This window comes from Micropterus salmoides, unplaced genomic scaffold (genome assembly GCF_014851395.1).
Source record: "Micropterus salmoides isolate LMB-PRFRI ecotype aquatic unplaced genomic scaffold, ASM1485139v1 Ms_hic_scaffold_14, whole genome shotgun sequence".
NCBI lineage: Eukaryota > Metazoa > Chordata > Actinopteri > Centrarchiformes > Centrarchidae > Micropterus > Micropterus salmoides.
Window position 1 is genome coordinate 29727994 of NW_024040485.1, and position 17233 is coordinate 29745226.

General features: G+C 40.8%; 1 protein-coding gene across 1 annotated transcript in view; it reads right to left on the reverse strand.

Annotated features, from left to right (window-relative positions):
* Positions 1–1888: 1888 nt before the first annotated feature.
* The window catches only part of LOC119902615 (xenotropic and polytropic retrovirus receptor 1 homolog), a 48734-nt gene continuing 33389 nt past the window's right edge, over positions 1889–17233 (reverse strand). Inside the window, exons 7-16 of the mRNA XM_038718941.1 lie at positions 16861–16942; positions 16242–16331; positions 15556–15653; positions 15269–15448; positions 14068–14233; positions 13766–13960; positions 11769–11935; positions 11515–11654; positions 10222–10443; positions 1889–9170 (exon numbers count right to left, since the gene is read on the reverse strand). Of these exons, the coding sequence (XP_038574869.1) occupies positions 9116–9170; positions 10222–10443; positions 11515–11654; positions 11769–11935; positions 13766–13960; positions 14068–14233; positions 15269–15448; positions 15556–15653; positions 16242–16331; positions 16861–16942 (1395 nt within the window). The 3' untranslated portion in view covers positions 1889–9115. The remainder of the gene's footprint in view (positions 9171–10221; positions 10444–11514; positions 11655–11768; positions 11936–13765; positions 13961–14067; positions 14234–15268; positions 15449–15555; positions 15654–16241; positions 16332–16860; positions 16943–17233) is intronic.

The following is a 17233-nucleotide window of genomic DNA, read 5'->3' on the forward strand; positions in this document are numbered from 1 at the left end:
GCCATCTAGTGGTTACCCACCCAAAACTACACACTGATTGTGTCTGACTGGTGAAAATTACAAATGATCTAGTTGCATCAGAGGAAAGACTTGTCTCTGTACTTGTCTTGTTAGATCTTAGAGCTGCAATTGACACCATTTACCATCAGATTCTATTACAGAGACTGGAACATTTAATTGGCATTAAAGGAACTGGTTTAAGTCCTATTTATCAGATCGATCTGAGTTTGTGTTAACCATGAAACTCCCAATGCACGCCAAAGTCAGCCATGAAGTTCCAAAAGGATCTGTGCTGGTACTAATCCTGTTCACCTTGTGCTTCCTTTAGGCAATATTATCAGGAAACACTGCATAAACATAAATTGTTATGCAGATGATACTCAATTATATATCTATCAAGCGAGATGAAACCATCAGTCACAAACTTCAAGCGTGCCTTCAGGATTTAAAAAGCTGTATGACCTGCAATTTTCTTATGTTAAAGTCATTATCTAAAAATATCGTAACTCTAGAATGCATTGCTTTGACCTCCAGATCCAGAATGCAGTGGCACGTGCGCAGCGTGAACCAGGAACAGATCGTATTAGCTTCTCTGCTTCCTGTAAAATCCACAATAGAATTCTGCGCTCCCAGAATGCACCTGTAGTTCCTAGAGTCTCCAAAAGTAGACTGGGAGCCAGAACGTTCAGCTATCAAATTCCTGTCCTGTGGAACCAGGTTCCAGTTTGGGTTCAGGAGGCAGACACCATCTCCACATTTAAGAGTAGGCTGATTTTAACCCTTTAAAATTTCAAACATTGTTGGATTATTAGCTGTAAGTCTTACATGAGTACTGGCCCTCAAAGAACCAGGAGCTTTCAATGGATGATGCGTATGGATCCAGCGACTGAAAATATAAAATCAGCAACTTCAGATCTGAACTTCGAGGTCTTGGCTGTCCAGAAATTGTGGTACACTCACTTAAGAGGGAAAAATCCTAAAGGTGAACCCAGCAGGAGTTTGGAGAAAGAGAGTGGACCTCATATGTTAATCAACAAAAGGGGGTAATTGGCTGGTGGGTGCTGAGAAAATTAAGACATTCTCTCTTCATAGGTAAGATATCATTAATGAGTCCCCTACAATCAAACACTTCATGGAGCGCTGGCATAGATTATTTGATGTGACACAGGTACATTTTTTTCTTGTGCATTTTAAACTTAAAAGCCATGTTATTAATTGTTTGGTAGCCCAATTGGCTGCATTTTAGACTGATTTCCCCATCATCAGGCAGCAATTGGTTACACTTTCAGATAGTTAATGCATCACAGTAAACATTTAGTCCACTGGTTCTGGACCGGTTTCTGTTTCTATCCCCCTGCTCTTTATTTCTTTTATTCATACATGTATACTTGTATTTGTTTATATTGTGCATTAGGAAAGCCCTTGGGTCACTCCTGTTGTTTTCAAGTGACTTGTCTTACAATAAAAACACTATAACAACTTGACATTTTTACTGGTGAAGGCTATTGGTGATCACTGTTCTGAAGGAATATAATAATATTAGCAAGTCATTTTTCAAATAAATGGAATTCACTGCTTAGTTTTCAACATTTAGATTTTACACAAATATTATAAATAATTGTAATAAACCTATCATCTGAGGGGCTTTTTCTGTAAAACCTAAGCTGTAACACTGATGCCCTCTCATTTATGTTTTTTTCAATTTAACGATGCTGAATAAGCAGATTAGAAGCTAAAATCCTCAAAATGTATGGGTGTTGTTTTTCTATATCCTAAAACCATTTTCTTGGCTGTAAGAATTCCTTTAAGAAACATTTTCACATGAATATCAAAGCTCCTGTAGGTAGTAAACAGACATGAATATCAGAACAGAAACAAGACAAACACCTTTCGAGCTTTAGCTGTTTTTACTGAAAAAAACTGTAACAGGGGTTGGTGAACTAGGCACCTCTGTAGCATCACACTGCTACTGTACATACAGGACAACACCCACAGCACAGTCACCGATTATACAATGCTTCTAATCAATATATTCAATATATAATGGATTGTATAATCAACAGCTCTGGGTACACCGTGGTGGGGTCAGAGCGTGGATCAAAACGCTCTGGGTCTGCTACATGAAGACTAACCAGAAAACGTCTGTGACATTTTGGTTTTTGGCTCCATTTTATTCCAGTTTAAATTATGCTTAATCTTATGTGGACGTCAGAGAATTGTGATCCAGGCCGAGTTTGTTTCGTATAACCTACTCTGTGAACCCGCAGCTTTGGGCCAGTGAGCATGTAGAGTCTCAGATTATCAGCTGAGCCAATTACACAAACTTAATTTCTTTAAAAAGCAACACGTTTGTGGCGTAAAAAGACAACAAAATTGTATAAATGGCATGGCGATCTGATGGAAGTAAATCATGTCCTTAGATTCTTGTCCTCTGAGAGGCTCCATGCTACTAACCCAGAGTTTTAGTGAGTACTGGGGGATGACTGGTTTGTATACAACAGAACTGGTGCCAACAGGTGTTCTAAACAGACTATAAAGACACACAGCATCCTCACAGGACGGGATCTTTCTGGTCTCTAGAGGAGACATTGGGCCTCATGCAAGAACCATTCGTATTCCTACATTTGTCCTTAAGTGGCAAGTACAAGAGAAGTTGTCGCATTCACCAATTTTCTCATATTTAGAATGTGAGTTGTAATAATGCCTTAACCTCAATGAGTTTAAACATGATACCAACATCAACTAAAATCCATCCATCCATTGTCAACCGCTTATCCTGCGTACAGGGTCGCGGGGTGCTGGAGCCAATCCCAGCTGATATCGGGCGAATGGCAAGATACACCCTGGACAGGTCGCCAGTCCACATCAACTAAAATAAAATATATAATTAAAATAAACCAACTGAAAAACTTATCATCATGGCTATCAATTTACTGAGGGTAAGCTGTATTAATATGTTTTATTGTTTCAGGTCACCTTATAAGAATTGCCAAACTTGTTCTGTTTTCATCTGCTGATCCCTGACGTCAGGACTTGGAGCTCTGCCGTGTGAAATTTGTCTTTCTATTATTTTGGTAACATTTTTGTGAATGACATTTTAACCACACACTAGGGGCGGGACAGGCAGCCTTATATGGCAATTAGGGGCACTGATTATGATAATGATCACATCTCACAAATGCGCCCCTCCTCGTGAGCAGGTGAAAGTTATAACGAGCGACTTGCGACATGGTTGTGCAGTTACCTGACAGAAAAAAAGTCACCATCATGACAATACGAAACTTTTCTTGCATGAGGCCCGCTGAGCAGCTTTGCTGTGAAACAAATGATGAAATCTTGGTTAAAACCAACCAACTGGTACAATGTGAAATGTTGGAAAATCAGCTTGTTGAAAAAAAAACACAATAAACATCAAATTGAAACATTCCTGACATCCTGAAAGATCTCCCATTTGGTCCGACATTTCCCTCCACTCTAGACTAGGGCTGGGTATCGTTTGAAATGTGTGGATAGTGAAGTTTCAGTTCCTTACTCTGAGAAATATAAACATGGTTTTCTACACAACAAAGAAGCCATATTTTTGAAATGTTGAATGTCTGAACAAGCATCCGTTCCATAACTGTGCCTGAATAAACTGTGGTCGCAATCAGGAACTTTCTCAACAAACTGAACAAACTCTGAGCAGATATTTATACAGACTTTTGATACTATATGCTGATGATACATTTCTGATGGTACCAAAAAGGTTTTGAGGATCAATACCCTCTACAGATGTCATTTGACTTGACTTTTGGAAAAAAGGGGGTTCACCTGTCTGTCACGGTCTCAAATGTGTTCACATAAAGAGGGAGCGAGTCCTCGTCTGGAATGTAGAAAAAGAAAACCAAAAAAAGACACGATTTACCATTTCAAACTCTAAAACAACACCGTCCGAATCAACCAGAGCCTAGTCAGCCTGCCTGCAGCTGAAGTTCAGAAACGCCCTTAGGCTCGGCTCTGGCATCGAGGGCACACCAAAGTTTGGGGAGATGGTCCTATTTGGCAAGAAATAACTGAAAAAAATCTCCCGTTCTAGAGGTTCCTTTGCAAAGCTAAAGCAGATCTCTGGTGTAATCCTGTAATAAGTAAACACGTCCGTGGAGTGAGGTTTCAAATGGTACATTCGTAAAAATAAGGGCTGTGAACAACAAAAACAGAAGGGGCAGATGACGGGAAGTCAGGAAGCTTCTGTGCTGCTCGTGGATTAGCAGGTTAAGGTGCAAATGTGCTCAAAGCGTCCTGAGTTCAAATCTTGCCACATCGCACCTCCAACTCTCCTGTCACTGCGGTTTGCAACAAAGGAACGGCTTCATAATCATCAGATTTCTTCTAAAGTAACGTATCTCAACGTGAAAACAAGAGTCCTGAACAAATGCACTGCATTCACAATCAGAAAACTGACCTGTTCCCTTTGGATGGAATGATTGTCGGCTGCATGGACATTGAAGAAGACAGAAAGTGGTGCAGGCATTAGGCAACACCCCTATTTCAAAGCTTGTGTAGAAATGTTCTCTAGTTAAAAAAGATATATATGCACATAATAAACAAGCGAGAGATGAACCCTGAGCTCCAGCGCTTCAACAAAAGGCAAAGTAGACAAACAGCAGACCCGTCTGCTCACCAGTACACCTCTGAAAATATACTTCTTTGGCGTCACACTCAAATGTTATTCTTACTCAAACAAAATGTCTTCTCAATTTTACTCATTTCATTTTAAAATACTGGCTCTCAAGAAACCAGCATTTACACACTCATACCAGACAGCGTTATCACTGAGCAAAAGGCTACAACTTAAAAGCATCAGTAATATTTGTTTTGTGTTTTCGCCCATTTTGCTTTCCATTTAAAGTTGTAACTTCTTTAAACCTATCAAATATTGCTTCTTATGTGCTATTTTACAAGACATTATATATTAAGTATTACTAATGGACTACAGCACTCTATATCATGTTATATTTGGCTGTCACAAGCGTTAATAAGAAAAGCTGCCGATGTGGGAACATTAGTGCGCAGTGAGAGATCATCATATTAACAGAAACTGAGAGTTAAATTTACTCATCTGAGGGAGATCCCAATCAAAATATTAAGAAATATAGTATGTTTAACAAATGATCTGTTCTTCAATTGACTAAACTGGGAATAGCTGTGCCATCAGATCAGATTCTCTCATGTTGGAGACCCAAATTAAACAGGCTCCAGTCTTAATAAACACTGATGCATTATACATCTCAGTCCTCCGTGAGTTGTTCCACTGTATATGTTGGCAAGCTCCAGAAGGAACCATCAGAACATCATGATGAAAACTAAAACTCTACTAGGACTAAAATGCTTAAACCTTCCTCAGGTCTGAGCCACAGTAGTCACAATGACAACAAAGATGACGTTTGGCATTAAAGTGCACATTAATTGTCTTATTGCTCACTGGTAAGTGACCTCAATCAGGGTTTCCTGAAGGATTCAGAGGTCAGTCACTTCAAAGTGCATCTACAAGATATTAACAAACGCATTACAAGGAGAGCAGAACGGGTTGTGTGAAATTCCTGATTAATAAAAGCAACGAGTGAAAAAAAAGATAGAAACCAACCTGAACAGGTCCTCCTCAACTAAATCACATTCTGACAGTTCAGTAAGAGCACAGCAACCAGCACCAGCATGATGCATCAAGTTTGTCAACCACTTTGGGAATGTGAAAAACAACTAAAGTGATGTCTCTGCTCTAATAGAAGCATTAAGAAAATCATTTTCTCCAGTGTAATCACAACTACCTGTGTTCAAACAGTAGAAGAAGGTTTCATATTGTATGATTTGGTAGCACCGACTGACACTGATGGCTGCAGCGTGGCCACAGTGACAAAGCGTCTGCCAATATGCAGATGATGTGATTGTGTGTAACCCGTTACTGGGACATAAACCTCAGCAAACCACAGCCAAGCATGTAAACTAGCAGCCGTTACAGAAAGCTACCGTAAATTCTCTAATCAAATCAAATGGCCGAGATGTGAACAAATAAAGGCAGAGTCAAAAACACACAGAAGGCTATGAAATGACCTATAACGAACAAAAATGGCTCTCAGGTGCTAAATTGTATTATAATATTTCCGCTCTGAGTTTCTCTTCTTAATGCATATTGTTCATCCCTAAATTAATTCAAGTTTTTTCTGATGACCTCTGTTGAGCTGCTGTCAATGAAACGCCACAATTCCACATAAAGAGACTAATAACAGGAAGGCTGTGTTAACGGTAGAGTAACACCAGTCGAAAAACGTAAAAGGAACAGTGATGGTGAGTGTGACATGCCTATGTTGTTGCACTGATGGAATTAGTGCTGTGGAAATGTATGTTATAGAGAACTTAAGCCCCTCCCCTTTCAGGTGGACCACCATGGGACCTTATATCAGAAAAAAATATGTACTCAATGGTGAGAGACAACAAATTTTTTGATCCCATTTGAATTGTTCCCGGAATTACACACGATGTTTGTCAATTTAAAATATACACTTGAAAGTCAAGATAGACACAGTAAAACTGTTGACTGTGAAAATACGTATTAAAAAGACCACAAACGCAAAAGTAGCATATGTGACGTCGTAACTTTTTCTCTTAATGACTCAAGCTAACATCAAAAAACTTACATATGTAGATGATGTGATGAAAGGACCAGGAGTCGTTGGATTAAACACATCAGGTGAGATACATTTACATAGCTACGTTATCAAGCTAGTAGCAAGCAGGAAATCAACTTTTGCATGCGTGTCAACGTGTGCGAGACAGACGTTGACTGCCACACATATTTGTTTCCCAAATAAGGTCTAATGGGGCCGAAGCAGGAGACCTAGGGTTTCTACTGAATGTATCAAGACAAAAGGTAAACATCTAGGACACTTAGGTTGGAATCAAGTAATAAAGGCCGGAGCCGCAATTTACGGTAGACTCAAAAATGTGTTTTGAATAGTATATTTACATACTGAACACAACAGGTCTTAATAATTCTTTCAACCAATCTAGTCCAGTAAAGCATTACAACTAAACCTTTATGGAGCCTGAGTTACAACAGTGTGTATCTCATGAGTGTAAACACAGCCAATCAGATTCAGTCCCACAGAACACCAAAGCAGCTGGAAGAGCCACTTCATTCAAAACTGTATATATATATATTTATATATTGTTTGTTCAGCACATTACGACCTATATTTATGTTATTGTGGCAGCGACCTCTAGTGGCCGTACACTGGTAGCAATGGAGGAAGTCGGGTGACAAGAATGTCGCAAAGTAAAGAGGTAGGATGGATCAAACCGCGTGTTCAGGTGTTCGAGTCCCATGTGAAACCAAGTACATAGAGTTATTTTGAGTTTTAAGTTAAATAACGTTACTAACTTTCGTCACGTGACTTACGCAATGTACTTAACATCACCAAACTGTGACTGTTTCACATTAACCACCTGTTTAATGTCATGCTGTCCTTTAGTTTGGATGACTTGTTGCTTCATTCATATTCAAGTTCAACTACAACTTCTGATTGTGACAGTTTGAACCGGTATGTGATAAGACAGGTGAGCTCCCCCTTTTCATCATCGTCACATTTCAATGAACCAGTTTAACAGACCAGAAAAAGGTTTTCAATCAGTCTTCAAGGGACAAATTAAACTCTCTTAACTCTAAATGGGTTGACAGGTGGTATCGGGCATCGCTCCCAATCTGACATAAATAAGTTGGCATACATTCAGCAAAAACATTTCCAGATGGAGGATTTTTTTCCACGAGTTACTGCAGGATGATTAAGATGATCTTCATCTTTTTCAAGAAACAAAAAGGTAGAATTTCCTTCTCAGCTCCGCAGCTGAACAGTCATTCCAGCTGCTGTTCTGTACAGTCTGAACTCAGCACTTTATAGTTTTTTTATTTTTTAAATGGAGTCTTTAATATATTCGGAATATTTTCATCATCACCTCCTACTTTGGTCCGTCTCATATTTACAACCACAGTTACAAATAATCACTAGTCCATGTATGTGTGTGTTTTCTCCCCAGGTCTCAAAAAGAATAATGCACTTCCATGAAGAATAAAACATAATAAATCGCTGTGTGTGAACACACAATAGGCATCCACTCCAGCTGACTCTTCCTACAAAGTGCGTCTTTCTCTGTGTGTGTATGCGTGTGTGTTGCTAAAGCATGTAAGGTGCAGGTAGGCAGCTCTGTGATGATTTGAAGAGGCAAGCTCAGGAGCAAGGGAGTCAAACCAGAAGCTGATTGGTGTCACCAAATGTTCATCAGCAGTCTACTGGCTGGTGTCAACACAAAGGGTCAGGGAGAAGGTCACAAGGCCTTAAAAGGACGACAAGGAAGATGACACTTTTTCACCCTTTTTCTTCTCTTATTGGAAAGAAAAGGGCTTTAGGTTCATTCTGAGGTCCAAATTAATTCGACTTGAGATCCCTCGAGGTGTGACTGGTATATCATTAAGTCAAGGCTTTTCTTCTAAGCGTTACCTGGATGCTGGGAGTGTAGGTGGAGACTAATAGCTAAAGTCGGGGCGGGGGAAAACCTTTTGATCATTAACAGCAGTAGGTTTGAATTTGTCGGCCTCTCCCTGTGTGGGAGCTGCGCGGCACCGAGAGGGAGCGGGGACACTTCCTGTCAGGGTGATCGGCTTGTGTTCTATTTAGATGCGTTGTCCATGCTAGGCCGAGGCTTTGAGGAGAGCCCAAGCAAAGACTCAGAAGTGGGTGTACTTAGAGAATACACCTCTGGGTGGCTTTTGATGACAGAAAGAGAAGTCTTTCACCCACAGGAAGAGTTTAAGTGGTAGGCCCACCTCTGGTTATTATTGAAGGTAGGAGTTCGATGGCCACGTTGCAGGGCTGTTTGTTCAAGAGGTGAAAGTTCCTCCCTTGAAATAGTTCTGAACCCAAGCAGAGGCTCATGCATTGGAGAAAGATTATGCGGGCATGATGAGTTTCAAACTCGTCCTTGGTTGAGAGTTCAACGCCCAACTCGCTGGGTAATTCCTTGGTTAGGAGGTGGAGTTTCCTCCTTTGAATAAATTCTGGACCCAGGCGAGGGGCGTGGCCTGATGTCAGGAGTCATCGTCGGTATCCTCTATCAAAACCTTGGTGTCACGGGTTTTGGACCTGAAGTGGGAAAAAGGAAGAAAGAGTTTACAGTATTAACTCAAAAGATGTTTATTGCTCCACAGCAGGGGAGTACACATCAAACCCAATATATTATATTTCTATTTCTAGTAGCCTAGGTTTTTTTCTTATTTAACCATTTTAATTATACTTAATTCACTCTCCATCTTCTTTTAGTGCTTACTCACTAGCCTACTTGAATCGGCTCCTTTCTCTCCCCCGTTTTATAAACTCGCTGAAAAGACACTCAAGTCATCTTTTGGATTTTTCCACCCATGATTCCGTTTTCAGTCTTTTAACATTATAGGTAACATCTCTCTCTGTTTCTCTGCAAAATGCTAAAATAGGTCACCAAATATACCTGGGCTGCCCGCCCAAGTAAAGTCTATGTGTGGAAAACACTCTTTAATGCTGCACCCCGGTGAAAAAACATGGTTGATTGTGGCAAACGGATATACACATAATAACTGAAGATAAATAAAAGCAAAAATGACTAAAATCTAGGGCTGTCCCCGACTAAGTATTTACATAGTCTGATCAGAATCCTGAAGTCTGCCTATAGGGGCTCCGTCTCTTCGGCAAGTGCTCCTCTGCTGCCACCACACACATTCACACACGCTACGCCTACACATGTGCACTGACGACCCAGGGTTAGGGTTACAATTTTGGATTTATTTACACACTTTTAAAAACATTTATTGAAAGTTTTATTCTGTTTACATGTTTATTTACAGCATTAAACGTTGAAGTGTATATTGTAATAGGCTGTATATTAACTTATTGGGAGAAACCTGGTTCTATGTAAATCAGACTTTGAGCACCCCCATATCGCCAAAATGGCATGATCCTTGTTTCACTGCGAAGCTTCGACTGTGAGATTGACAGTTGAATCAGGCTCCGCCCATTGAAGCATCGAATCGTCAACTAACTTTTCCATACTGTGTAGGAACCCTGTTTAACCTACTTGAAGCCTCCATGCCCAACCTGCGATCAGTCATCACCTTCACATGTTCAGTTATTATGTTTGCATCTGCTACCGTTCGAGACTCACTGTGAGGCCAGCCGTGGCCTGCGTAGACTCATGCTGTAGCTCCTCTTCCAGCTCTTCTTGCCCTGTCGGTTCCTGACTCCGTCCTCCTGGTCCATCATCTGTTCCAGCAGGGTCTGGTCGTCGGCATTGAGCGGAGCCACGCTGATGTCTCTGACGGCCCTGAACTCACCACAGTTATTCAGGTGTTCGTTCTCCAACCGGAAGAAGTTCCACACAAAACGTCTGGGAAGGAAAAACACAGACTATCAGTGGCCAATTTTACTCTCATAGTGTACTTCACACATTTTCACAGTTACGACAAAAGTGAATAACTTAAAGAATAATCGTCACCCCACTACATTTATTTATTTTACCTCACACTGCACCTGCTGGATGTGATGCATTTACAGAACATTCGCTCAAATCTTTTTTACTCCCCGTTTTCTAGTTTGGTCAAAACATAAGCTACTGATTAGAAAAGGACCCAAAATCATGCACGTGCCGTCTGCAGTAAATTTAATGATTTCTTGACAGTTTCTTCTTGTCCAAGTTCTCCGTTCTCTCCCTGTGAACACGACATCTCGTTTCTGTAACGTTAAAAAAAAGTATGCAGCATCGAAACAAGGCAGTTTAACTTAACACCTAAAGATACATTTAGAATCTTTAACGAACTTTGTTAACTTTATTCCTTAACTTGTTTATATTTTGTCACACTTTAGAGCAGTGATGTTGGATTGGCCTTTTGTTATCACTGGGCTGACTTACATGCACTGGGGCTTTCTATACCGTGATGTCGTTGTACCGTTGTTTTAATTGGCCTAATGTTGCAGGTGGGAATGTGATGCATGACCGTTACTTGTGCAGTCGACATTGTTGTGCGTTTTTACGCGAGTATGTGCGAGTATTTTCATATTGTTGACTCTGTAGTAGCCTATGTAATGCACCTTTAATGCGCCATGATGCAATATTTTTCCAGACTCGTCGTAATTTGCAGTTGACTACTCCGACCACATGCTGATCCCGCATTACATTTCCTAAAATTGCATATGCTGATGACCATTTAAAAAGTGTTTTTTTCATCTGAGCCATTAATGTCCCCACCACTTTTCAGCACAAAGTGACGCCCTTGGTCGCTTGCAGGTCCAGGCCTACAGCAGTGTTTAACGGAAAAAGAGATTTTCTACACTTGCATCACATTTGGTGCAAAATCTCCACAAGAGCAGAGCCAGTGTAGAAAAGCAAGAGATAAATAATGGAAGAAAGAAAAGACAAGGATGAAGAAGCCCAGTTAGAAAGTAGAATGGTTGTGAGTACCTAAAGACCTCCATTGGGGCCAGAATAGTTGCCAATATGTCTGAGATGCCATGAAGACCGGTGACTGTGCTGAGGGAAACAGTTAAAGTCCATGAAAAACGCAACAGCACATCCTCCACTATGGCACTGTAGTAATAGGCCTGGAGGGAGAGACAGAAGAGGAAGAACAACAGCTGTCAACACATCCTCACATGAGCCAGCCATCAGCCAGTCTCCTCCAACACGTGGAGGTTCCTCTCTGAGTGGAGAAATACCTTATGTGGGTACACTATCTCCTCTCTCAGGAAGGTATTCTCTCCTGCGTTGCGGTCAAACAGGCCCCAGTCCATCTTCAGATCCCAGATCAGTGTGTAACATGAGCTGACCACTAAACAGCCGATATACAAGTAGAAGAAGATCCTGGCGTCATTGTGGTTTTCAGCTGAAGAGAAGAGAGAAAGAAGGGTGTGAGGTTAGACGGCCGGCATAGCATCAGATTTATGTTTCTAAATGGAAACGTTAATCCGAGATGTTTGCTTGTTTTATTTTTAATAATCCAGACTCATCAGTTTTTCACTTTAAAGGAGAGAAGCAAACTATGTGAAAGCGATTCATCACATGTTCATACATCTGTACGTAGACCAAGAAGAAGTACGTAAACATATTGATCGTTTTTCACACTGCTGTCAAAGTCTGTTTCGTCTCTTATTGTCTTCACAACTTCTAGGTAGCTTTCATATAAAAGTGTTGACTGTAGACAGGGTGGCAGTGAACATGCTTAAGGAACTAGAGGATAGAAAAATGTAAATACAGGCACAGAACCTGAGATTATTGACAGCTGAAAGCTGTGAGGTACCAACAACAAATCTTACACAGAAGCTGTTATTCAAATAATGACCAGCATGAGCAAACCTGGCATGTTGAATAAGAGACAAGTGACATGTATAATTTTGATGGACTTTGCCTACCAACAAAGAGAGCTCTTTGAGAAAGTATTTTAATGGGAAACATCTTTACAGGAAGTGATTTGTTTCATTGAAAAAAGCGTAAAGAGGTCATATTATGCTTTGTGGTTTTTTCCCCCCTTTCCTTTGATGTGTTATACAGCATCTTTGTGCATGTAATAAGGTTGCAATTTCAAAAAGCCCACTCCAAAGGGAGCTCCCATCTCCCTGCTCCTGAACTGCCTGAAAGTAGCTGGATTGTAGTCCATCCTTTACTTCTGTGAACTAATGCTCGCCCAGCGGCTTGTGTGGCACGCCCTCAAACACACTGGTGGAGAAACACACTGAGCTGCAGCACACAGTGAATATGTCCACCTGCTGCTCTTCTCACCCCCTCCCGAACGTTGGAGACCCTCCAGGCAGCCAATGGACATAACGTTGTTACTGTGATGTAGAGATATTTTTTTACATTTTACATTACATTTAGCTGAGGCTTTTATCCAAAGCGATTTCCAATTGCTATACATGTCAGAGGTCACACGCCTCTGGAGCAACTAGGGGTTAAGTGTCTTGCCCAGGGACATCCATTGCCACCCCCAGAGAGACGGTGCTCAGTTAAAACGTTACGAATGACAGATCAGTGTGTTACAGATTAATAACTCACCACTCTCCAACAACTCCAGTCTAGGTTGCTAAGCTGGTTCGGGAACATGTACGGCTGAACGACCTGTTTCCCGGCTTGTCAGGACCCGCCCTACTCTGCCCCTGATTGGCTAGTAGTCCCTAACTAGGTACTGCGCATGTGCAACTCCCAACAAAGATCAAATAGAAGTGGGATGCTTCGCTCGGTAGCTAAAACAGAGTGTTCAACACACACGGTAAAGAAAGGGAGCAGCAGCAATGTGCAGTATGGCAAAAAAATATGGTTCTGGTACAGGCCCTAAATAATATGATGAACCTGAAAATGAGCATAACACGACCTCTTTAACGCCAAAGGAAAGTATAGCAAAGTTGAATGAGTGGAATTAACTTTAACACTTTCTAGTTGTGCCTGTGAATCTTGGGGAGTATGACATGACGTAATGAAACTGCACAATAACCAGAATTTTTTAAGACAACAGTAATACATGGATTAGATCAGAATACAGGGAGACATTGTATTAAATTATGGAAAATGTACTAAATAAAAATTTGAAACTCTAGACTCAGACTCTAATAATCAGAAATACTTTTAATAAAAGGTATGTTATATATAAAGCCCATGTGCGCTCTGTAACAGATATTCCAGTAAAGCTTTACCCTCTGTGCACTGAATCCATCCATTTTACCTTTATGTGTGCTGTATAGGGCAGCGAAAGTAACAACAAAGAAGGAAGTGGAGTATTTCCCAGCATTGACCAGGTGAGGGAAGGCCCGCTTTGTGTCACGGTAACGTCGCAGACACTGGATGAATCGGAACCAAGCCGGAAGACACTGGATCACCGCACGGACGCCATAGGAGTAGGAGTTACACACATCTTTACCTGCAGAGACATGCAGACAGCGTGGTCATCATGACTGAATCGAGTCTTCACAGCCTTGATTTACACACGTTATTTACATAAAGTGGCCTTTAATTGTTCAGTCTCACCTGCGCTGCTGATGAGTCCATCGTGCTTTTTCCAGTCCAGTTCAAAACTATAGAAACAGATCATGTACTCCAGATCCATTAGAACCACCACCAGAGAGTTCAACTGGTCTGCCAGCCAGAAGTCTGCAAAGCCAACCCGATGAAACGGAGCAGTCACCACTCGAAACTGTGAAACAAGGGACAGAGAGGACAGTGTCAGAGATATCACTGTTTTCCATCATCAACTCAAAAGTGAGACCATTTGTGTCCATAATATGTTAGTTATCCAATGCATAAGCTATTGGGATTGTTCAATATGTCATTTGTGCAATGCGTAGGCTTTTAGGTGTGTGCAATATCAAATTGTGTAAGGGCTGTGCTACAGTAATAAGCAGGGAATACAGCCGACAGGGCTGTTCAATCAAAACTGCCATTGAAAGAAGGAGTTAATGTGCTTACTATATAGGTATCTGTCTATATATGAGAGCATGTGTCGTGTTACAGAGTATGTGTTGAGAGATGTTTATGTGTTTTTGTGTTGTCTTTTTAAAGCTGCAGAACCAAAACTCATTTCCCTTCGGGGACAATAAAGTACATCTTATCTTATCTTATCTTATATGTGGTACTTATTTTAGGTGGTGTTATAGACTAAACTTGTGTTCAGATCTTTCTCAACGGAGACCAAATGAGAGAATAAATGACAGTGCAATTTAGCGCATCTCTGAATTCCCTGAGTTGTATAACGCTACTCTACAATTCCAATACTTGGACAGAAACTGGATGAAGAAACCAGGTTAGAAACTGAGCACAGTGATTGTTTACTTAGTGTGGTTCGATATTCTTAAGAGAGAATGTGCTGTTTTACATTACTGTACATGTAACATCTCTGGGTTTTAGGCTGCTGGGCAGACAAAACAGACAATGTAAAGATGTCTCATTGGACTCTGGGAAATTGTGATGAACATGTTTTTAACCACATCTTTTCTTTGGTTTAAAACATTTCCCACCAAGAGTCAGTCCCCAAAAAAGGAATATGTCTTCTTATGGCCGGGCTGCCTGCTGCTCCACCAAAACACTCAACCTAGATGCAATGTTTAATAGTGGATCCTTCAAACGGTCTCACACGTAAAATCTCTTTGTACAGAACAAAAGTTGCACAAAAGATGAACGGCAGTGACAGAAACTTTTGAAATTGACAGAATTTGAAATTGAGTGTTGATACCAAGAGTTTGAGCAGCCAGAAGCGTGACTTGTAGTAGCAGGTCTTGAAGGGGTTGATGAGGAAGAGGAAGAACAGGCCGTAGAGAGCCAGAGGGTTAGCCTGCATCGGTACCAGGATGCTATCACTGAAGAGACAGGACAGCAGGCTGACGCACCACAGCACCCCCAACAGACCTGCAATCTGCACACAAACTGACTAATTCAGTCACACACTCTGAAATCCAGAAAGACAAATTAAAAAGTACTGTGTTTGTTGGACAGCATGTTTGCATGTGTGTGCGCTCAGACCTCAAACAGATGTTGGTGGGACAGGTTGTTTCTGGGGTTCAGTTCAAATATGAGCACATGGTTAACGCCTGCCTGCCTCCAGCCGTAGGTGTTGATGCCTGGAAGATAAAAACAACGAATAAACAGACAGTCAGACAGATAGACCGGCATATTCCATGATAGTAATCAAGTGAACCCGCTGTATCGTTGTGAGTCCAGACAGTTTGTTACCAAGTGGTAACATAGCTGGTAGTTTTGTTTTCCCACAACTGTCATCCAACATAAAGTCCCAAACGGGTTTACGTGTCTGTCAGACGGTCTGAAGGGGATACTACCAGCGTAGCAATAACATATATTAAATGTTATGAATTCTCATTAAATGCTGAACTTTCTCTGGACCTGTCAGAGAACACATATGTGGGAGGGATTCTGATTGTGCAGAAAGTTTTGAACATGAGCAGAAAACCTGCTGAAACACAGGAGCTATTAAAGTCCAGGAGTTTCTAACTTCCCTAAACAAAGACTCATCTCGTGAAGTGAGTGTGTCGTCACACTAGTGTAAATACATTAAAATGGGTAACTTGTATAGCGTTAACATGGCAGTAGAAGATAATTTTCATCTATTGTGTTATTGGGATATTACTACGCTTGTGTTCACAACGTCCTTATCCTGATCTGTATGGAGAGAACCTTGACTACCAACTTACCTAACAGGAAGAGGAATTCTATTAACAGGAAGCCTCCTCTGTAGATCCTGACCATGGGCCACACATCAGCACTACGGATCACCACAGCACCTAGTGACAGAGAGAGGGAGACATAGAAAAAGGGTTTATGATGACAGAAAGAGAAGAAGGACAAATGAGAGAAGTGCAGAACCAGAGTGAATGAATGCATTTGAAACCAGGCTGTGCCGTTTCCACATCACATATTTTGCTGTTCAAACTGCAGAGAAAATATAGTTTGACTTTTATTTATTTGCACAAATCAAGCTAAGGGAAAGTAATAAACAGAGAAAGTAAAACATATCAAATACATATATATAGGTTATAAAATTAAATATGTCTTCAGTCAACATGAAAAATACACTCATTCCTAAATCTGACGCAGTGATTCAGTTTTTTCCTCCTGAAACTTCTGTGTGTTCTGTGACCAATGCAGAACCAAAATAATACAAGTATATTTCTGGCCTGGACACACTGACTGATATTCCAGGAAGTACAACAGTGAGTCACAAGAGGATTAAAAGTTTCAGACCATTAAAACTTCTCAGATGCACAATTCATGTCGCACATTTAGTTTGAGAACTGCATGCATGTGTTTTACCTGTAATGACCACGGTGACAATTAAGACGAGGAAAACTCCACAGTAAAGCCCGACTCTAAAGGTGGTCCAAGCAGGAGCAGGCTGCAGGCAGACAGAGGACACAGTCAACACACCTCAGTGCAGGACCATTTACACAGGTACATCTTTCAAAATGTGAATATTGTGAAAACGTTCATTTTTCACTGTAATTTAATCCAAAAAGTGTAACTTTCATATATTCTAGATTCATTACACATAAAAGTGAAATATTTCAGGTCTTCTGTTTGTTTTAATCTTGATGATTACAGCTTACAGCTCATGGAAATCAAAAATCCATATCTCCAAATATTAGAAGAAAGAATGTATAAAACAGAAATGTTGACCTTCTGAAAA